At 37.6% G+C, this 23,999-nt stretch overlaps 1 protein-coding gene across 21 annotated transcripts in view; it reads left to right on the top strand.

Annotated features, from left to right (window-relative positions):
* cacna1db (calcium channel, voltage-dependent, L type, alpha 1D subunit, b) overlaps positions 1–23,999 on the top strand; it is a 111,921-nt gene that overhangs the window by 35,811 nt on the left and 52,111 nt on the right. For all 21 annotated transcript variants that reach the window (XM_036135549.1, XM_036135618.1, XM_036135601.1 and 18 more), the window contains exons 4-6: positions 18,907–19,046; positions 20,543–20,685; positions 22,947–23,099. In XM_036135549.1, the coding sequence (XP_035991442.1) occupies positions 18,907–19,046; positions 20,543–20,685; positions 22,947–23,099 (436 nt within the window). The remainder of the gene's footprint in view (positions 1–18,906; positions 19,047–20,542; positions 20,686–22,946; positions 23,100–23,999) is intronic.

Here is a 23,999-nt window from a genome sequence, read left to right as displayed (position 1 = left end):
ACTTTGGATAACAGACAGTATTAAAATACCAGTGCATGGATTTTATGTCGATGTTTTAGGTAAACTGGAGTGTTGCTTTAAACATTTTGCTTTGCAACGCATACATGCATTTAATCACTACTACCGAGAGCGGTACAGAGCTTCGGCTGATCCTGACCTTATGTGACAAATGCATGGCCAGTGTCAGAGTTAATCTTTGCACTGATGGCCCATGCTTGGTATGTTCGAGGCCCCTTCCCTCTATCCATACAAACCTGTTTGATTTTTGTTGTGGTTATCTTTTAGGGATCTTTTAGGGATGTTATCTTTACAACCACAGAGTAAAAAATATATATTAATGGGATTATATGTGATTGTAAAGTATTAGAGGAATAATCGATAATTTTTTTTCAATTATATTATGTTCTAAATTTGTTAATAAATACTCTGTGAATTTGCATTCAGCTTTGACTTTTGCTGCAGTTACAGCTGCAAGCCTTTTGGGTATCTATCTGTAATCTGTATGCATCTGGACACAATCATTTTTCTTCGGTCTAGCTCAGACTCGGTCGAATTGGATGGAGAGCATCCAACAGATCTCCAACATTCAAGTCTTACTCCTGATTTTTTCTGTTGGATTTCGGTCTGGACTGACTGGGCCTAACACGTGAACAGACTTGAGCTAAACATATCAATGTAGTTCTGGTTATTTGTTTAGGATAACTGTTTTGCTGGAAAGTAAATGCCTGCCCTAGATCCAAGTCTTCTACAGGGGCAGGTTTTTTTTATCCAGTGTTGCCCTGTGTTTAGCTCCAGCCTTCTTTTAATCAACTCTGACCAGTTTTCCTGCCCCTCCTGAAAAAAATGTCCCCACAGTATGTTGCTCCCTCTAACATTTTCCACCTTAAGGATTTTATTTTATTTTATTGAGAGCCCCATTAGCTCCTGACTTGATACAGGAGCTACTCTGCCTGGGGTCTCTCTCTTTTTCATTACAAATATGCTTTTATGAAATTACATACACAGTCACACACACACACACAGACATACATACACAGCAAACCGTGAAAGCACAGTATGAAACAAAATAAAATGAATAATAATATATAATATATCTAAAATTAAATACAAAATAACAACTATCGTTATCGATGCGTTATTGATACTGTGCGAACAGCCAGTGATTTGTCAGACAAGTGACAGCGAGCAAAAGTGGTGACGTTGCGGCGCAATTCGTGTTCAATGTGAAATCACCTTTACGCAGCGTTCTGCACTCAGGTTCCAGCGTTGTGATCTCATCGTTCAGTCTGAAAGACTGTGAGTCCACAGTCTTTCATCCACTTCCCCAAACCTCCATGTGCAAGCAGAAAAATCATCCATGATGGTATTAAGTTTTGTAACCACCACTCTGATTTCCTCTCTTATGATAGAGCGTATCAAATCTGACCGCTCCTTTGTGCTGGCATGCACACCTGGCATGTCGCTCTGTTCCAACTGTTGAGGCACATCCACTTCTTCGTTTTCGTCTCGTTTAGAATGTGATTTTGACCTTTTTGGGGGGCATGATACGGCTGACAGCTTCTTGTAATAGGTCCACCACCTCTTAAAGCAACTTGAAATAATTAAGCAGAGCTTGGAGTCCTCATTGCCCTCTCAGCCGCTGCGTATGCTCAGTTATTGCATCCTCAGTTAGGGATGGTGTGTTCAGCCTGTTTTGCAGTGTTATTGTTCTTCCTTAGAAATACGTGGTATACTGTATTCCATGTATTTGTTGCTTGGCTACATGGCCAAACTGTAAATGGGAGTTTTTTTTCTTCCAAAATGGCTTTTTCGTTGTGAGTCTTGCATAAAAGTCCGATTTGTGGAGTGCATAGCTGTCTTATATCACAGCTGAGCTGTTAATCTCTTCTGATCCTCCAGTTGTTACTATGTTACACTTGTCCGATTATGGTAAAATGGTAAATGGCTTGTACTTGTATAGCGCTTTATCGAGTCTGACGACCCCAAAGTGCCTTACACTAGTCAGTCATTCCCACATGTCCTATTAAATGATCTAAAAGTTTCTCCTATTCTAAAGGGCTGTACATATTCCACAGGAACAGAGAAAATTTGGTCTTTTACTAGTGGTGGAAAATAAAAAAGTACAGACATTTCACAATTCACAAGAACCTCTGGGAAGTCCTCATCGGTTTCCTCTACTGCAGCACTTGTGAGTGTAGTAAGCCCAGCTCACATTAAATTTCTGACCAATCACACAGTAGCTGTCAGACACCACACAAAGGAGAGTTCTGCCAGACAATGTGTCAAGAACCAGCCGTACAAACTCCCAGACCAGGGCTTCAAAAACAGGATGATGTGATTTTGCTCTGGCGGTCCTTCAAGAGAACACGTATCTCTGTTCTCTGTCAAGCTTTTATTAGCCTTAGGACACGTTAACCTTAACCTACTACTGTTTTCTCATAAAGGCCTTCATGATAATTATTGTTCTAAGGTGTGTTGTGTCACTTTAGGGTGTGATGGTGGCGAGGTTTTTTAAATCCTCTCTAAAAACACATTTCTTTTCCCTGGCTTTTAATCAAGTCTAGGTGGACATTTGGCAAAATTATATTTTATTTTAACATTTATTTTTTTTTAATTGAAACATTTATCCTATTATATTTTATCTGCATTCAATTTTTCTTTTTGTATTGTGTATTATGTATTTTAGCATTCAGTTTTCATCTTATACTCTGCAACTGTGATTTCTCTACAGCACTTGGGTCAACCCCGGTTGTTTTAAATGTGCTTTATAAATAAAGTTTGAGTTGAGTTGAGTTGAAAGTAATGTAGCAGCTCTTGTGACTTAAATGGCTTCATGTTGCCACATAGACAACAGGTTTTATGCGGATCCCTGCATTTGGCATGTTTTGGCAAAATGGAGCACTTCTGCTGTTATTATTATAAATTTATTTTTTTTTGGTGGTAAATGAAAAAAAAATGCTTTTCAGAGTCCATCATGTCTGAAAAGTTGACTGAACGATCATATCCACTGAATTTCCTAAGACTTACGTATTCCTATGTAACAAGTCCATCCCAGTCCAGAGTATCTACCATTAGGCAATGCTGAGCACAGCTTTACTATAATGTTCCTTATATATTTATTTAATTACCAAACTGGGACAATAAAGGTTTTCTTAGATTTGTCAGGTAACACATTATAAAACCAGCTCAAAAGAAGGACCTTTTTTTTTCTGATACCAAACCTGGGATTTTGTAAAGGGGTTTATTGGATTTATCATAATTTGTTGCTACAATAATTAGAAAAAAAGTAACAATAAACGGGAAAAGGAGATTCACTAGTCGGAAAGTTCAACCACATGAAGCTTTTGATTTGAGTTTAGTTAAAAGATTCAGTCTGACTCAAAGAGACGTGCTAATGAGATGGACTTGACAATGTATTCTCCCCATTACACAGCATGTACTGTACTGCACGATACGCAACCCTTTTTAGTGATGCACATTAAAGGATTCTCAGGCACGGTTTGCTAATTATCAAGGAGGGACGAGGCCCTGTCTGCTCAAATTATATCATCCAACCTGGCATCTGAGGACAGACCTCTTTTTGCAGATGAGATGTCTGCGGGAGCTAAAATGGAGAAAAAGGAACATTAAGAGGAGCGGAAGGAGACATGAGGGATAGGAAATTTAGAAGAGAGGCGGGAGATTGATACTGTTGAGCTCCTCTTTGTATTCTTCTTAATTCCTGAACTGCACAAAATGCTTCATTAAAGATGACGGAGAATTCACTGTTCTTATTCTTAACGTACCAGTTAAGGTGTTGCGAGATCAACTGTGAAAACTCATCATCCGACAGAAACCCACACACTAAAATGTTTTTTTTGTAAGATGTATTTGAACCTCACTTGTCAGGTATGAAGTTATGAAGCTGAATCCTGTTGAAGAGGCAAAACATTCATTTGTTGTGGCGAAGTGATACATCCAGCTCATGAGATGGTTCATGACACTGGGTTAACAAAAATGAGAAAAAGAGGAGATTTTTTGAATGAATTTGTGAGGCAGGTTTTGAATATCCTAAACTGTGTTTGTTTATGTTTCATTAATTAGAGTAGATGAATACGGTGAAGGCTTGAATAGTCCATACTATACTGCTGTTTTCTTGCATATCTCAATGTAAGGTGGTTAATGTAATGTCCGGAAATCCAATACAGAACGTCTTTTTTGTCTTTTCCCCGACAGAATAAATGTTTCATCATCGTCGAAAGGTGTTTTAACAAATTTCATTTTTCCGTTAAAGGAACTGTACCTGATTCTGCACAGAGTCGCACCGTGAGGGCAAAAAAACAGTTTTGTTTGAACTGTAAGCCCCTCCCCCAACTGTTTGTTCCCCATGAGAAACCCTCGACATGCACAAGACTAAACTAAAAAAACATAAATGATGTCACATGTATTTAAGAGACGCACAGGACATGGAACCATACTTTCAGAGCCACAGCTAAAAGCAGTTTAGAGGGGCCAATTAAAGAAGCTATGCCTGTGTTTTTAAAACCTCAACATGCACGAGACTTAAGACACCTGAAGCTCGTGCACAATCCTCCGGAAGAAACAAGGCTTCATCCAGGGACTTTTCTTCATTTTCTATGACAAAAATGATTACATCTCAGGTAAATTATATTTTCTTATGTGAATGGCCAACACTTACACGCACGCCATGCTGTTCTGTTTACATACCCTGCTGTGCACCCGCTGGAGGAGCTGCTGCTAAGCAACGGCGCCGCACCTTCGCTGTGCCATTGGCAGAGAGAGTCGTCCCGGGTTGTCCCCAGTTTGCTGCTAATTCCTACTAAAAAGAATCCTGGACTTGCTTGACCGTGCAGTCAACTAGTCAACTGTTATTATTAAATCACATATTTTAACTTATAATACATTGCGTAAAAATCTATTTTCTTAACCAGACGAAAATATACTAAAGTATAGTTCCTTTAAGGCTTGATCAGTCTAATAACACTGTACTTCAACCGTTATAAAATAATGAATATTAATAAAACAAAGGCTGGCTGTCTGGGATCTTCCCGCAGTTTATTTGGAAATCACTACTTTAACTCACAGAGTTAAAGTAGGTCAATGCCTCACTTACCGCTGCGCTCACAGCTGATTATATGTCACTGAATCCATAAACGTTATTTCCGACTCAGTTCTTTATCTCTGTTGGTCTTTTAATAAATCTTGCTCTAAAAGCTACGCTTGGTTGCTGTTTTCCTGGTGCTGTCAGGATTGTGAAGCATTGACAATCACCTCTGCCTGTTTAAGACAACATCAATAAATAAACGTGATGCGATAATATGGAATCTGTTTGCAGGGATACTGGGATAACTAATATTATTCATGTGGTTAAATGGTCTCAAAGCAATACAACCATTTACAAAAAAACACAGAATAAAACATGTGAAGGATCAAACAATAAATAAATGAGAAATTTATAGTGGTGTAATAGTATGGCTCTTATTTGGCTCCTGGGTAGTGGTCCCAGAAACCAATCCTTTTAAGGACAGAACAGGTTAAGAACAGCAACCAGGTGTAAAAGCCCCATTTGTGTATCTTGTTCTAACCTTTAAATTTAATTTATTTTTGTAAAACATTTTAATACGAAGTTTATCAATAGGGATAACATGGAAGAAATCACAATATTAAAATTATACTTTTCTGTGCTGGGAACCTCCCAAAAACCCATAAAGAGTACATTTGTTTTGAGCCTTTAGCTTTGAAAACATTCATGGAGGTATTTCTTGTTTGGAAGAAGAAAATATTAAGCTCCCAGTTTAGAGAAATCTTCTCATCTCATCTTTACCTTCAACAATCTTCGGTAATAACTATTGCTTCGCACGAGCTGCAGCATCTAATTTGTCACATATTTATTTCATTTATGTCCTTGAATCCTTTTTGATCCCAAATAAAAATTAAACAACTGCTACCACAGAATAAATATAAATATTATAATAAGGAATTTTTATGTTAGCCAGTGAAACAGTTAAACGTTTCTGAATTTCTGAATCGGGTAACTACTTGTTACAGAGAAATATAACACAGGTCTGATGAGTGTATTAACTGGCTGACGAGGCCATATTAAGGGGGGCTTAGATAACGTAATCCTGTCACATTTTGACCATGTCACTGAGATTACATTACGACCTCAGGAAATGGTGTCATCTTGTGAAATAGGGACATAATACGTCTTCCATAATGGTGATATCAGTGAATCATTTGCTGGGAGCGTTATGAAGCCTCAAGCAGTCCATCTTGAGCCTTTTTTTGCCCCCATTAATCTCATTAAAACCAAAGGCAACACAGGCTGATTAGCCTGCTTCTGGCTGCCTGGCTGATTCACCTTCATGGCTCACACACACGCACACGCACACACACACAGACACACACACACACACACACACACACACTGACCAACTTTATCTGAAAATCCTTATGAAATTGTTCAGCAGAGGAGATGCGGTTTTTGCTTGATGTTTTTTTTTTTTAAAGGAAATTGTGAAGAATGTGTTTCTATGGAGTAGGATGCAAATGCAGACAGGCAGAGGCAGCACGGTGAGGAGAAAAGGTTTAATTAAATGAAAGAGAAAGTTACAAGTCAGGGCATGAAGGCAGGCATAGAAGTGTGATGGCAAAAAAAGAAGAAAGAAATAGAAAACACAGTCAAGGATGAGGCAGACTTGGCAAGAAAGCAGCATTCACCTGTGAAGGGTGGATGCAAACCGATGGGTATGTAATTTGCTTGTCCCAGTTGAAAACAAAGAAGCTGATTAGCAGGATGCAGGTGGAAAAGATCGGACTGATTGCAAACTGAGAGGAAAAGAAAAACATGAAAACAAGACTGAGCTGCAGCACAATTACCAGAACGACGACATGACACAGATGACTAGACAACAAAGACCTAAGTAAAAAACTAGAAGGCATTAAAAACGAACAAACATTGAGACAGATAATGAGCAATTACGCCAAAACCCAATTGGTAAAACTAATAACAGAATATGGCAAGACGCGAGAAAACATAATTATTGCAAACCCTGAACTAAAACCAGCACCTATAAATGATGACAGGAGACTTTGTGCTTCTCAGAACCGGAGCATCGAAGTTTTCTCAGCAAAGTATTTGAACTACTGTTAGCGATTCCCAGTTGTCGTTTTGCCACTTGCCAAAGCTCATTCAGGCACAGTCTGGCACGACCATTATGAATTAATTCTTGACATTTTATTCTGTATGTTTGTGATCAATGATAAAATTCTGAATGCCCTTTTAAACTGTATTTATTTCTAACAACGTCCTGCTTCTGTAATGTATCGTCCCTGCATGATGGGACGATACATTACCTGCTGGTTGGGGTGAGAATAATGAAGCTTAGACTAAGCCCACACACAAGCCAGACACACCGAATGACTGGAGCCACGCTGCATCGAGTGTTATGTCAGCTCATGTTACCATCAGCGAGTGAGGTGACATCGACTGAGCTTGTGACTGCTCTGTGTGTGTGTGTGTGTGTGTGTGTGTGTGTGTGTGTGTGATGCTCCCAGCTGATTTGTTAGGTAGGTCAGTCATGATCACGGGGCTGCAGCAGCTTTTATTTTGGATCGATTGTACATAAACGCAGAGTCACTCTCAAACAATTTTAGGCTAAAGCAGACATTTTTTCAGATTTTAGCCTTAAAGGTAAAATGAGAATGGCCACAGCTGCGTTTGCATGGCATGTTTGTAAGGTGAACTATATATTGCATCTGAAGTGTGCATTTTTTTGTCTGTTTTCTTTTTTATTCTCAAGCGCACAGGCGAGACTGTCCGATTTGATTTATGTTTTCTGCTTTTTGAAATATGAAAGGGGGTAGGCGTTAATAAGAATTGTTCTTCTTCCAACTCGTATTCTTTTTTGCATGGTATGTGTTGTTGTCTTTGAAGTTATTGTATTTATGGATTGTGACAGGCATTCTTACTATGATTACATTACTATGGCAAAAAAACCCCAATGAAAATAAAACATGAAACTCCATTTACTAGTTAGGTGACTTCTGAAGGCAATGGACTGCACTTATTTATTGCATGATTAAGCGAGTCCGGGCTTTTTTTTTAGTAGGAATAAACAGCAAACTGGGACCATCCGGGATGACTTTCTCTGCCAAGGGCACAATAAGGTCAGAGCTTTACTAAGCAACAGCTCTTCCAGCATGTGCATGACAGGTAATGTAAACAGAACTGCATGCCATGCATGTAAGAGTTGACCATTCACAAAAGAAAATATAATTTATCTGAGACAGCCATTTATGTCAAAGAAAATGAATAAAATTCCCTGGATGAAGCCTGGTTTCCTACGAGTTTGAGGCATGTGTTAAGTCTCGTGCATGTTGAGGGTTTCTCAGAGGAAAAAAAAAGTTAGGAGTGGATCGAATTTGTGCAGAATCAGGTATAGTAGTTCCTTTTACCAAATCAGCAACTAGGCCTTCAGGAGGAAACAGGTGTAGCTAGAGAGAATGTGCAAACTAGCGGGAAACTATTTTACTGTTATGTTTTTAAAGAAACCATAAATTTGCCTTTTTTTAATTTCTTTTTGGTCATTATAAAGGTGACGTTTTGCTCATGTGACCTAATACCCAGTAACCTGGAACATGAGAACCTCTCAGTCTGTAATAATAATTAGTCTGTTTTCCGCAGGACCAACTCTGATTGGTTTTGAACACACCATGTACAGATGCTAACAGGTTGCACTGACGACAACTTCCTTTGGTATGGAGGTCGTGACTGAGTGTAGAGAACTATTACATTTAGAATCAGTGAGGTGTCCAAAAATGAACTCAGAGGAAAACGTAGAGATGTAAGAAGCTATTTAAATTAAAAACTGCATTTTCTGTCAAGTGTTGTTGGCTCTTCTTACAGGTTGCTGCTTAATAAGAACAAATACTTGAGTCTTGAACAGATTACTGTAAAGTTGGTCTGTTTTTTCCTGTTGACAAATAATGGCAGTTTTTGGGGAAACCTCTCCGTTTAAGACTAGATGGCCAGCCGCAGAATGACATTGTAACCAACCAGGCAGCAGCTCATTGTGCCTAATTTCCAACTACAATCTAAACATTCAAAGAACCACTATCTTTTTGGCTGCAGAACTAGAGAGGACAACAATATGAAGGAATAAACTCCTCCAGACCAGCAGCTGCACAGTTAACACCTCTACCCCTGTCTCCTCTAATCACTCTTTTTCACATTTCTTGCTGCTGAAAGTGTAGCGCTGTCAGATTATATGTTGCCTTATGTAACTGGGGGTCTGGATTTGTGTCGCTTACTATTTGATATAATGAAATGTGATCATTAATTTGCAAAGCGAAGACATTAATTACTGCTGCTTATTCTCAGAGGAAGCTTGGTGTATTGTACTAAGTCTTTTTAAATGCCTCTAAATCTTCTAATCCACATATATCTTCTTCTCCCATGGATTTGTCTTGCTGTTTTTTTTTCACTTGTTACTTTTTTTGTATGACTCCTCATAGATTTTACATTAGTCACTAGTCTCCGAATGAGGCGTAATGCTGAGGCATTATTCTTCATTCAAACACAAATCCAAATTTTGCTGGTTTATCATACATCTTGGGTCAGATCCTCTACATAAACTAAAACTGGAAAAACTGAAGATGACAAAGAGCTTCTGTTCCTCTTCAGTCTGATTCTTTTTAAAGGAACTATATCTGATCCTGCACACATTCAAACCTCAAGTGAGGAGAACAGTTTAGTTTGAACTGTAAACCCCTCCCACAAATGTTTTTTTTCCAATGAAAAACCCTCGACATGCACCATCGCACAATTGGTTAGTCAATTGGTATTATCGAATTATGCCTTTTAACTCATAATACATTGTATAAAAAGATTTTTTCTTAACCTGGCAAAAACAGAGAAAAACACGAAAAAAAAATCAGGTATAGTTCCTTTAAAGCAAGACGTTTTTCTGTCTTGTTCATCTCAGCTTTATGCTTCCTTTTAGTCTTTTAGGATAGGTCTATGGGGTATACAAAACATGTTCATTAAATTATTTTTGCATAACATTTTACTCAGATAATTATATTTATCTCAGAAAAAAAGAAGACGCCATTAGTGCTAATATCCCTATGGGATTTTTGATGCAAATTAGCATCATGTTAACCATTAATTGTGTCTTTTCAGCTGTAGTTAAGTGCAAGCCAATGTTGTGTATGGGATTTATTCCAATAATAATTATAACTTCAATGTAAGATATGACATAAAAGTAATATGTAACATTTGTGTGTGCTACAGTTTTACTTTGCTTGGGGTGCCAGGGGAGGGGCTGAGCAAGCCGACTGTGACGTAATAATCTTTTTTTTTAAATGGCTTGTTTTCCAGACACTAAAAAAAATGAACTTATCTGCAAAAAAACAGGAGCCTGTTTTTTTTTTGGAGCATGTTTTTTTTTTACAAAATGGAAGTACAAAACGTGTAAATGTGACTTTTTCACAATAGGTCACCTTTAAGATACATTTGAGCACACATAAAGTTAACTGATAACCTTAAGGATTATTTGAACCAAATGGAAAAACTCACATTCCACTGCTGTTGTTGCGTTGTCTTGTAACATGCAGGTTTCTAATTGTTCAAGCTCTACATGAGCACAGCTTTACTGCAGCCTGTGTAACTTTAGATAATTGAAGGAAAAATGTCAAATACAACCTTCCTTTGAATAATTAGTTAGTCATAAGTCCCTGGAGAGTGCAAAAAGATTGACTTGTTTGTATAACTGCAAAGATTCACACAACATAATGTGACACTTGGAGAGTACAAGCAACTCACTACTGCTGCTATCATCATGTCTTTATTGGAGATGACAGTGATAGAGCTTAATTACCATTTTGCAGCTTAATGACCAGGATTACATACAGCGTTCTGGCTGAGCGGACAGATGCAGTGTTCTGTGTGACAGAAATCAGATAACTCTGTCTTAAGACCTAAAGTTAAAGCATAACCGATGGTTGCAGTTTATCCTGGTGTTTAGGCACAATGAGGAGTGAAGCTCATGTTAATGGTATTTGGCTGTCGTCTGTTACTTGGTCTATAATGAACTAACTAGTAATCCTCTTCCTAATTATCTCTAAGAGATATTTCAGAAATTCTATGCTGATTTTATGTGAAGTGATTACTAGTAGGTGGTTCACTAATGAGTTGAAATGATCCCCCAATGAACTCTTCCCTAAAAACCCTTGAGGCAAAAATCTTTGACTCTGTTTAGTTTCTTTCATGAAACTTTATACTGTTCAGCTTTCCTGGGGGCAATTATTGTGATCGCACGACATGCTTCTGTTTATATTATGTGGGAAGGAGATTTTTTTCCCATCCCCCAGTGTTCGTTTACGGGGTCCGTACAAAGCACAATTATGTTGTATTAAATCAGATTTTTTTTAATTCTCAGCTAGTAGCACATTGAGATGCATAAAATATGCTGTAAATAATATTCATCATTGTTATCAAATGCTATCATTTTCTGAATAATTATCATTATGACTTCCAACTCCATTGCTTAGAACTTCACCTTTCTTCTATGGCAAATTGACAGTAGCGCATGCAATTTCCTGATTTAAATGGAGCGGAACAAATTGTTTTACACGTCTCATCCATTGTGGATACAATCTTTGTTGATCACCTCCAACACGGCAACTTATTGCTCACGTATTTAAAAAAAAAACATTTGCCAACACAATTTAGCGCTCCTTATTTGGAATCTTTGAAGATCAGGCGCAGAGAGTTTATTATCCCCTAAAGTAGGATTATGTTACAGTGATACAAAATGTTAAAGCGTGACTGGTTTTAAACCACGTTTTTGGTAACCTAGATCTGGCACCATTATTCATATTCTTTTTGCAAAATAATTTCTCTTTCTCTCTTCAATAAAATGTACGTCTACGACAGGAATTTTACAGACTATAGATCAATACCTCACAGCCTTTTTTCTTTGTCTTTCTCTACTTTATCCGCGTAATTTTTTAATTTTCTCTTAAGAAATAATCAGGGTATTGGCCTTTTCTCTAGACTTAATAGTCCTTTGCTCTGTTGACATATTGTCATTTGTCAACAATAAATGACAAATGACAATATGTCAGTATAAGAAGCTATAGATTTTATTATAACGGAACACAATAATAAAACATTGTGTCAACAGGATTTCAGGATGTTTTTTTTTTGTGTGCCCAAGCATTAGATATAAACTGACAAATGTAATAGCAGGCCTAAAACCAGTTCTACTGTGTGTTTGGGATTTCTTAACAGGGTTTGTTCAGGTTTTGTTGAAAAAGATTATAGTTTAAGATTCTTTATCCAATCTAAAACCAGCTGTACTGTGTGTTTGGAATCATAGTCCATTTTGAAACCCCACGTGTGTCCAAGTTTCAGTCACCTAGCGGCTGATTTGAGGCGAAGTTGAAGAATATGGAGGTAGTTGTTCATTTTTCTTTACACTTTGGGCATCACACCTGTGCTAATGGTAAAAAAGATCCTCACTCTGATGCTGCCACCACCATGCCTGACAGATGGTACTTCTCCAAATACGTGCCCAAACAGCTCAGTCTTTGTTATCCATGTGTAAAGCTGTAAATCCCACAGTTTTACCACTTGTTGGTGGGAAAACCGGAGCAAGTCTTTCTTCACTGCAGACTTTGACGCAGGTGTTTCAGCATCTTCCAGGTTATGAAAGAGTTGGGCCTGGGTCATTCCTGAACATCCCAACTGATTTCCATTCATCAGAGGTTTACGACCTGTGTCACATGAATACATCTGGGACTTAATTGGATTTTCCAACAGAACAATAATCCTCTTCACACACATTAAATTGGCTAACCTTCTGGAATATCAATGCCCTGACCTTAACCCTATTGAAAATGTACAGACTATTCTTTAACAGCCAGGTCTGATTTAAGTGAAACCTTTCACCTAAATCTACCATTTCTACCAAAGAAGAGTTATTAAAATTGCTGTTGTGATTAAATCTGAAGCCTGATTATGGCCACAAAGGACTGATAAAGGCCTGAGTTGAAGGGACATTCATGGAAGAGCTAGACTAAAATTCTTGCTTTTAACTGAAGCGGTGTGCTGCGTTAAGGCCAGTTTTCTTGAGTTTTCTTATTTCCAGTCTCTTTCTCTGCCCACACACACAAGACAAGCCTGATTTCCATGGCAACGTTATTTTTACTACAACCTCCGAGAGAGTAATCGTCACTGATCCAGGAGACAGGAAACAAAAACAGTGGGCATCGTTCATGTTTCAGTGCATAGTTCGCATGAAGCAGAGACATACAGAAACCAGGAGCTGTGTTTTTTTTCTGGCTGCGGGTTCCTCCGCACGCCACATCAATTTAAACTGAACACACAGTCAAAGAGCTTCAGGCTTGTGCCTCTCTAACGCTGCCATCCAGATTTCCCCGTGGGGCTGTGAAGAATAAAGGATTTAATAATATTATATAATATCACGTCATGCATGTTAATCCCATCAGGATGTTTGTAACACATGCAGAGGCATAAAAAAAACCTCAACCCTTTTATTATCTGCCTACACCTATTAAATCTTCTCTGATACCCGACAAGGAGAAATGATTAAGCACGCCGTGCTCCCACAGTGCTGAATGTTGTATTCTGAGCTGAGAGGTTAAACATTAAAAGACTTCCTTTCTTCAGTTTCTGAAGAGACAAGACACAGAATTAAAAGCCTAAAGTTCAAAAGTGAAAAGTTTGACATATACTTTATTTCTTGGATTTTATCTATCTGCATATAAAGCTAAATAAAGTTTGCAACAAAAGGTGAAAAAACATCAACCAGATTCTGTTTTAGTCCAATTGCCGCTTTATAGTTCAGGGCTTTTTTATTTGCTCACACTACCAAGTCATTAAGAAGCAACAACTCCTTTATCTTTTTTATTTATTTAGTATTTTAGAGATTTTCCTATAGATTAGGGTGAGGAGCCGAAAGCACGAGAGAGGACTCAGGACTCTGGACGATCTAAAAAGAGAAATGGTCAAAGATCGATCTCGCTGAGGGCTCCAACCATGCGAAATGTTGCAGAAGAAGATTATGTATTGTCCCATTGGTGAAAGGGGGTTCCACAAAATCTGACCAGCAAGGGTTTCAATAATAGCGGTGCTCATAATCCCGTGAAAAATGTATGCAATCTTGCAGCATTACCACGTTTGTCCCCACAGCTTCAAATCACAGACGCTCACACAGACACAAGGGCTGACCTTCAGCTGTTCATGAGGCAGAAGAACGGACATCTCAGTCTTCTGTAAACAACAGGAGGACGAAGCAAGAATGTGAAGCTGAATTGTGGCGGGCAATGAAAGCTCTTATCTGTGTGAAACGGCGATAGATGATGTTGTTCTTCACAGGTCAGTGGCGCTACGCTCAGTTTAGTTAACCTTTAGGAGTCAAATATATACGGCCGCCCTGGAGAAATCAATTATTAAACAGTCTCCGAGTTGTTGCTGTTGTTGCATGTTTTTGACTGTTACTTTTAAATAACAAGATGTTGCACAGTACTGGTGATTATTTCTTTGATATACTTTTATTTCTTTACAAAACAAAGCAGGGTGCAGTCTGGATATGGTACCACTTCATCGCATGACACCTGTAGCAGAAAACAGAAATTTCGGGGCGTTCAATTTCGGAACAATTTTTTTTCCCTCAGATTGTTTTTAGTGTTGAAAGCATTGCTATCGTACTTAACTTAATTATATTTAATGACAAACTATATTTAGCTATTAAAGTGGATGTGGAGGTACTGCTGGGGGGTGGAGGTCAAAAACACATTGTCTTTTTTTTTTAAATAAAAAAATACTATCAATAATACACTTCTAAAAGAAGTGCAAAACTTAATGTAACTGAAGTTTATCTTTAATATCAATTATATTATTTTTTGCCATGGTTAAAAGTTGACTGCTGGTACGAGTCGGGCTAAAAGCCATTTATTTTGTTGTTAATATCATATAGTTAAAGAAGTGTGGCAATGCTTAAACATAGTTATATGTTATTAATGAACCCATATATATGTTATGAATTTTAAAAGGGATTCTGGGTAATCTTCAGAACTACGCTTTAATGCACTAAGATGGAAAACTGATAAAAGTACATTTTTTGACCCATGTTGTTGGGATGGGGGGGGGGGGGGCTGAAAATGTATTCTTTTTCGGGGGGGGGGGGGGGTGGTCAACAGAAAGTATTTGAGAACCACTGCCCTAGTAAAATGATAAATATGCATTTATGTTTAAGCGTTAGCACGGTTGCCTTTTAGCAAGCAGGTGCCAGTTTCAAACCCCATCCAGGGTCTTTCTGCATGGAGTTTGCATGTTGTCCCTGTGCATGCGTAGGTTATCTCTGGGTCCTGTGACTTACTACCACAAAATATGCATGTTTTTTTTTTCTTTAAACAACCAAAGGTCTTTTAATGGATGGTTCCGTTTGAGATACATCGACGTTATCGTTGTTATTACGCTATCACAAACATAAACAGCATGTTATGAGCAATAAATCAACCATGGTCTGCAGATGTCCCTGGTTAATTAATCAAACACACCCAAGAGAAAAATCTATGTCAGAGCTTCGGTCAGACAACGTTGAAAGCTGCTGTTAACTCCTTTTACTACTCAGAGGAGACAACATTTCTCATTTACTCAGTTATACCCTCGCTTATTTTCACCCCTGATTACATAAGGTACAGATTGTTAAGAGGACTAGAGTCTAAAGTCTTTGTGTTTCCTACCAAACCACAACTTTTGCCCTTTTCCCTAATTAATCTGTGCTACATTTGCTCTTTCACTGCTGCTCGTTTTCCATTTTGAATTATTAAATACAGATCACAGAAAAATTGACTACATTTGGTAATTCTTAGATGTGCTTGAGAGCACTAAACTCTTTCGTTAGTTTATAGCAGAGTGCTGGGCTCAACATTTTTTCACTGGCTTAGCTGAAACTTTGGCTTTCACTCACAAACTGCTGAATTTTGCCTCTGAAAAATATCCTCTCTATACGACAAATATGTCTGTAATGTTCCACTGGTTAGTTTCAGTGTCATTTATGAAGATAACATTTTCAGAAAATAGTTTATCTCCTACATTAATTTAAGGAACAACCATGGCTTTTTGATACATTTTGATGCTTAGTATTATTGTCTGTCATTGTTAAACTAAGCAATAAATAGCTGTTTACCTAAAGATACCCAGTTATAATCTATGAGCATACTAATGTTTCCATCAAACAGACTTGGCATCAACTGAAGACTTACCATCTCCTTATAGATGCTCTATGTTTTGCATTTAAATGCAAAACATAGGTTTCTAAATCAAATTTGGTCACGACGTGTTTTTAGTTTGAGAGAGTATTGTTTTTAAATCCTGACAGGTATGTTTGACGGTGGTGGTGATACAGCTAAATATTGAACACATTTAATAGGAAGCGACAAAAGGCAAAATGGAAGACGAAGGGGCGCTGAAAAGAAGAACTTAGACCAATGGCATTCGGGTAAAATACAATAATTGATGGCCAAGCATCTGAAACATGAGAAACACTTTCTGTGCTGCGGCTCCAGTCCTTCTGTGAATGTGTTTGTGCTGTTGGCTCACTGCCTTTCTGATGGGAGCTTTGCGTTTCCAAACCATTGCAAGACTCCCAGCCTGCGAGAGTGGGTGTGAAGTTAGTGTGCGTGTCACTGAAGTCATCAGTGTCTTTCTGGAACTGTGATTCTTTGTGCCCGCTTTGTGTCCTTCAGATCAACAATACATAAGTTCATCTTTTTGAGCCTTTTACCTGCCAGCCCACCAACTTTCTGATTGTTGAATTGGAACAGACAGTGGGTGGGAGACGGAGAAAAACACAGAAGAGACATAAGAACGAGAGAGTAGAGCACAAGGTGAAGCTGAGATGGGCAAACCGGGTTCCTACACAGTCCAGGAACATATGAAAGGGTCTGGAATTGATTTAAATATTTAGGTTTGAATAAGTAAGGACAGATATTTGTCTTTCTTCTCTTTATTCTCTATGACATTGTCTGAATCATGTATAATTTCTTTGTTTAGTTTATTCCTTCATTCTGTGCTTTCTTTCTTGCTTCTTCCCTCCTAAGTTCTTTTTTCCCACCTTTCCTCCTTGTGCCCTTAGTTTGCCTTCCTTCGTTCCTTCCTTCCTTCCTCCCTTCCTTCCTTCCTTCCTTCCTTCCTTCCTTCCTTCCTTCCTTCCTTCCTTCCTTCCTTCCTTCCTTCCTTCCTTCCTTCCTTCCTTCCTTCCTTCCTTCCTTCCTTCCTTCCTTCCTTCCTTCCTGTTTTTTTTTGTTTTTTTTCCCCCAGATGATATAAGTGAATGCAAATAAAGTTTGTTTCTGTTTCTGCACAGCCATCTTAAGCTCACCCAACAACATTGCCACCAGCTCGAGGTTTAGGCTTTGTCTGGGCAGATGGGAAACTGTTATTTTTTGGTTTGTGGCAATTTTATTGTAGATATGCTGCAGTGTCTGGAATCATTTTCCTGTTGATGACCCAACTTGGCCCAAGCTTCAGTTGTTGGCCTCATATGTGACTCTAGGATCCACTGCTATGTAGTTCATGGTGGACTTGAAGCCTATGGCAAACCTCCCTCTCCCCCTGCTGGTTGTTATTTTCAAACATGATGCTGTACCTTGCCATGCCCAAATATCTCTATTTTAGCCTCATGTGTTCGAAGGACATTATTCCAGACGTTCTGTGGTCGATTCAGATGCAACTTTGTGGATCTAAGTTGCAGCCATTTCTTCTTTAGAGAAAAAAACTTCTTCCTGAAACTTCTTCCAAACAATCTATACTTGCCATGCCGTACTGTCCTGTCACAGATGTCAGGATTAAACACGCTGAGGCCTGTAGAGTCTGAGATAGAGCTCTTGCTGTTTTTTACCTCAAATTGACGTTTTTTTTTCTTTTAGCATCAGTGAGGAAAAGAATTAGAGATTCAGGGTGTATTTACGTTATCTGAGATGTCAGTTATTTTGTACCATATCGGTATTGGCTGATATTAATAACCAATGTTTTTTTTCCATAATTTTGCCATTTTTGTATATGTTTTGAGAGGGGTGGAGGTGGGGGATTGCCATGCGGTGTATTTGTTTGGATATTTGACAGTGACAGCGATGCAGCACAGGATTGTGGGATGTTAAACTGAAGCAGAGAAGCGGTGTGGTCATTTTGTCACAGTGTCAAAATGGTAGGGAAATATTTGTAGTGTATAAAATTTCAGTTATCGGCCATAACAGCAATATTAACATTGAATTTTCCCATCTTTACATTCCTAAAAAACATACATACACTGCGGGACAAGTCACTAAATTAGAAGACCAGTTTTTTTATCCTGTTTATTTAATTTATTATGCACATACACAATTTCAGACAAACATTCCATAAAGCTATTATGGAAATAAATATAATTTTTAGGATACTGACCTACTTTGTGTTATTCTTCCATCTCTGATACATTTTACCTGGACTAAGTTTTAATTGAACTTTGCTATTTTCTCTTTTAGGCAACATGTCACCTTTCTATGGGTGTATTTTATTTATTTTTGGGGGTGGGGTATATGGGTCAGAATTCAAATTATATTTTTTTATGTTATGATGTGGTTTATCACAGTGTTAATTCTTAGAAGGGCCTTTTTTATCATAGCATTAATCACATCAGTGATATAGTTCTGCTTGATAAAAAGAGACAACTGATAAAGCTTTTACCACCTTTGGAAAATATTATTTACTTTTAGAAATTGTTGTCCTAATGGTTATTTATGATTTAATATTATTTATTGTGCTTCTTTAGTAAAATGTTTGTACAGTTCCCTCATCACTGATGTTTCTTCTGTTTTTGTTCTTTTTCTGTGCAGGAAACAGTAGAATATGCCTTCCTGATCATTTTTACTATAGAGACATTTCTGAAGATTATTGCCTATGGCTTGGTCATGCACCAAAACTCCTATGTCCGAAATGGATGGAACATGTTGGACTTTGTCATCGTCATAGTAGGGTAAGACCACAGACATTTATACATTGCCACAGAGCTGTAATGTATCCACTCATTAATTATAACACAGACAAATATAAACCTTAACATACAGCCAAAGCTATAATGGCATTGTTTATATCAAAGGATATTCATGTGGTTAAATGGTCCAGTAAAGGTCCAGATTTTCTGTAAAATAAACTGAGAATATGTGGCAAGACCTAAAATTTGACGTTTATACCCAGATGCTTCACACTGAATCTGATTTTAAGCTTTCAGCCTCTGGGTTTGCAAAGCTGGAGCCAAAAGACCTGGAGCTGCTGCAGTTTTTTTTATAGTACTTCTTAGATTTCTATATTAAAAAAAAGATCTAAACCATGTTTTCATTTTGTTTGTTCTTCAATACTATGCACCACTTTGTGTTGGTCTTTGACACAAAACTGCATCTAACGTACTTGAAAGTTAGTGGCTGTAAAAAGAAAAAGTTTAGTTTTATGAAAACCTTTGCAAGGAGCTGCTTGAATGCATTGCAGAAGCATCCAGACTAATTGATCCTCAGTAATTTTGCTGCTAAGCTACCGTTTATGAGTGAGTCTCACTTTAAAATCACACCAACACATCAAAACTGAATGGTCATTCTTAAAAGTCTTAACAAAGTCCCGTCCAGGTGGTATCAATTGCTGGGCATGTATACAGTTACGTAAATGTGCACAGATTTCAAATGCACAGAGTTACGGGTTGTGGGTAAACCAGCTGTTCCATATAGGACTCAAGTGTATAAACTGACGAGTTGTGAATCAAAAAAGGTAAGCAGTGAAATAGCAGATTAACAAAAATATTAATACCCCTGGTAGGTTAAGATGTAATCATTTTTTTTTCTCGTTTAACCTAAACATTTTTATTTCTGACAGGACAAATCAGACAGGCATCCCTCAAACAACAATAAAACAATGCAAAAGGAGTTTTACTTTGGAAAGATAGTATCTCTTTTTATTTATATATCATAAATAAATATGGCATATTGAACATTTTGTGTACCTTTCTTATTCAATCAATGGGGGTCTAGCAGTAATCAAACCCATGATATGATTGCTGAACAGCTTTTTGCATGTTTACAATGACATTTTGATGATTTATCTTTAGCGATAAGCTCCAACTCTTTTACCTTGGAAGATCTCCTTGCATCACCCTAATCTTTAGCTCTGTCCAAAAGAAATGTGTTGATAAAACTAAAAGATTACATACCTTAATCTGCCAGGGGTATGACTAACTTAACTGTATACAGTGTGCCTGAAAGCATACGGATTTGATCCCACGGGTGGATGCTCACTGAGTGAGTACAAAAGGACCCACAGCTTTGTTCTTCGTTTTATGACATGCTTGCTTTCATCATTTAGCTTGAGGTCTTTTGTTTGACGTCACTTTCCCCTTATTTTTCTTCCTCATAGCCTTTTTTTTTTCTTCTTTTACCTTAGTCACGGCTCCATTTGTCATTTTATTTTCTCCTGTCTAATACCCAGATTGTTCAGTGTTGTCCTGGAAATGATAACCAAAGACGCTGACTCCGGAGGGCAGACTGGAGGCAAACCAGGGGGGTTTGACGTGAAGGCCCTCAGAGCCTTTCGCGTGCTACGACCTCTTCGCCTTGTTTCTGGAGTTCCCAGTGAGTCAATGCAGAAATTGCTGAACATTTGTTACTGTTGATGAGCCCAAGTCAAAGTGTATTTACCATATTTACAATAATGTTTCAATTTACACAGTAACTGAGAGCCATCCATTAATAAATCATGTTCAGTCACCCCTCGATGTCCTTAACTCTGTAAATATAAACACAAGCCTTTTTCATAAGCTGGGTCTCAGACGTCTTCTATCCATCTTAGTGTGATTCATACACAGACTAATGTAACATCTGAGGCTTAGACTGACCTGTTATACATTGTTAAGGGACGTAACTTAAGTAGCTGGTTTGTAAAGAGCAAGGCAACGTAAGGGGTAACGTGGCTGTGCAGGCAAAGAAAGCATTTTTTAGAACATATATATATATATATATATATATATATATATATATATATATATATATATATATATATATATACTGTATGTCTGTATATATAGATATATAGGTGTATATATGTAGATAGATAGATAGATAGATAGATAGATAGATAGATAGATAGATAGATAGATAGATAGATAGATAGATAGATAGATAGATAGATAGATAGATAGATAGATAGATAGATATCTCAACAAACAATATATGGTTATATTTCCTCCACCATGTAATTGCTTTCGATGCCTTTTGTATGAATAACCGTAACTGCTTTTTTCAAAAAGGCTCTTTTGCACAGATAGCATCGCCACAGTTGTTATTGTGAACCCGAGAAGACGACACTTTCCCCCCTGCTTCTGTTTCCCAAACATAGGACCTTACATCTATACGTGTGCCGATCTGTTTGCATTATTTAAGTTTGTTGCTGGTGAAGATTCTCAGTCATCCAGGTCATGGTCATTCCAAAAAAAGTAAAAAACAGAGCAACTGGACTTGTTTTCCGTGGAAAACAAGTCCAGTTGCTTTGTTTTTTACTTTTTTTGGAATTATTTGAGCTTCCATGGTAGTAGATCATTTGGCTGTTTGAGGCAGGAAAGGACTGCTGGGAAGCATGAAGTTTGACTTAAATGGTCTCTTTAGCCCTGCTCTGGTGTGACATTTGTCTTTGAGCAGTTTAATTAGGCTGCAGCGTAGACAGCAAGGTTCAGGCTTTTTTGTACATTATGTCATTATGAGCGCTAGTGGTAGGGTTAAACGGGCTGTTTGTTTTCATGTGTACAGCTGCTTTACATACTTGTTTTCTACATACTTGTACATGTTTTCTGTATACTAACTAGGATTTGGATAATCATGAGTTTGCCTTACATCTTACATTTTACTCAAACAATTATTGCATTGCTTTACTTACATGAAAATTTGTATTTGAATCCAACACTTTTTTTGTCATATTTTGTTATTTTATTGTAGGTTTTGTGAAATTGCCTTGGACATTAGATATGTATTTACTGGACAGTTTTAAACATATTTTATCTTTGTTTTCTTTGACATGAAACTTAGAAAAATGCTGATTCACTGAAGCCTAAGCTATAAAAGTAATAATGTCCAGCTGTCAAAAATTTAAAGAAGAAGATCATTTTATGACAATAAAGTAAATAAAAAAATATAAACAAAGTTCAATTAAATTTTATTTATATAGCGCTAATTCATGAAACATGTCATCTCAAGGCACTTTCCAAAGTCAAATTCAATCAGGTTATACAGATTGGCTCAGATTATACAGATTGGTCAAAAAATGTCCTAAGGGAACCAGTTGATTGCATCAAAGTCCAGACAAGCAGCATTCACTCCTGAGGAAGCGTAGAGCCACGGGGAGAGTCGTCTGCATTGTCCATGGCTTTGCAGCAATCCCTCATACTGAGCAAGCATAAAGCGACAGTGGAAAGAAAAAATCCCCATTAACGGGAAGGAAAAACCTCCAGCAGAACCAGGATCAGCATGAACGGTCATCTGCCAACAAGAGAGACAAAAAGCACAGAAGCACACATTGATCCAGTAATCTGTTCTACATTAGATGCTAATAGCGGGTGATCTGTCTTCTCTGGATGATGTCACAGCTAACAGAACGTCAGACCAGGTGTGCCTACTATTAAGAAAAAAAAGAGAGAGAACAAAAGTTTAAAGCTGAAATAACAACAGACAATGCAAACTGGAGAACAGTAGAACTCAGTAGAGTGAGAAAATAGACCCTGATGTCCTCCAGTAGCCTAAGCCTATAGCAGCATAACTATAGAGTTCTGCTGAAGTTCTGTAGTTATCCAGTGTAGTCTTCAGTTCTTTGGATGTTATGGTTTGACTTCTGTGTATGTTTACAGGTTTACAGGTGGTTTTAAATTCCATAATTAAAGCCATGGTCCCCCTCCTTCACATTGCTCTGCTGGTCCTCTTTGTAATCATCATCTACGCCATCATCGGCCTGGAGCTCTTCATTGGGAAGATGCACGCTGCATGCTATGTGATAAAAACAGGTAATGTTCTTAAACTGGTCTGTATTCTAGTATTTAGTTAGTTTCTATCTTTCTTTCACACTAAACGGACATGTTGTAGATGTGAGATTACGGTAGATACAGGGTTTAATCCCTGGGAGTGAATGGAATAATGCACCTTGTATGTGAATGGCGACAAGCAACTGAAACAGGACAGAAACAGCAGATGGTGGATTAAATCCGGTGATTAAATGACTGATATGTAGCTGTTATGTAAACACACACGCCCTTTACCCTAGCATTGCATACAAAATAGCACAATTATTCAAGAATCGAGGACATGTTTATGGAGAAGAACACATCCATGTATATATAAAGAAAATACAGAGCAAGATATATTCTTCTTTCAGTTGTTGTTTATTGGCTAAGAGAAGGACATTTAGTTGGAATAAATAGGTCAAGACAGCACGTGGATTTTGTGTCCTCTTTAGATGTGGGGGTCAAACCAATAAACTTTTTTTTTTTTTTTTTTTTTTACCAAAATATGACATAACTTTTATGTATTCACTTTAAAAAGGGAGGTGGGAATTGTGTTAAATTGTGTCTCTTATTTACAGAGGGCATTGAACTTACCACACTCTTTTTTTGTTTCAGTCTGTCAGTATTTATATTTTCAAAAGTCCATTTCAGGTTGATATCTAAGTTAGATAGTTCAAAGCTGCTGGGACATTGTTTCTTAAATTACTATGTGAATAAAATTAGTTTACCTGGGCTTACAGGTGAAGAAATGAAAAGAAAGAAGTCCAGTCAAGTTGCAACAAGTTCATAAATATGACAATGTATACACTTTGTTTGTACTGGGATGATGGGTTTAAATTTTTATTTTTATTATGCTACTTCATAAGAACAGAGTTACAAGAGTAAGTTTATCTCTGAGTAAGT

Source organism: Fundulus heteroclitus, chromosome 1 (assembly GCF_011125445.2).
Source record: "Fundulus heteroclitus isolate FHET01 chromosome 1, MU-UCD_Fhet_4.1, whole genome shotgun sequence".
Lineage (NCBI taxonomy): Eukaryota > Metazoa > Chordata > Actinopteri > Cyprinodontiformes > Fundulidae > Fundulus > Fundulus heteroclitus.
This window is presented reverse-complemented; position numbering and strand designations above follow the sequence as displayed.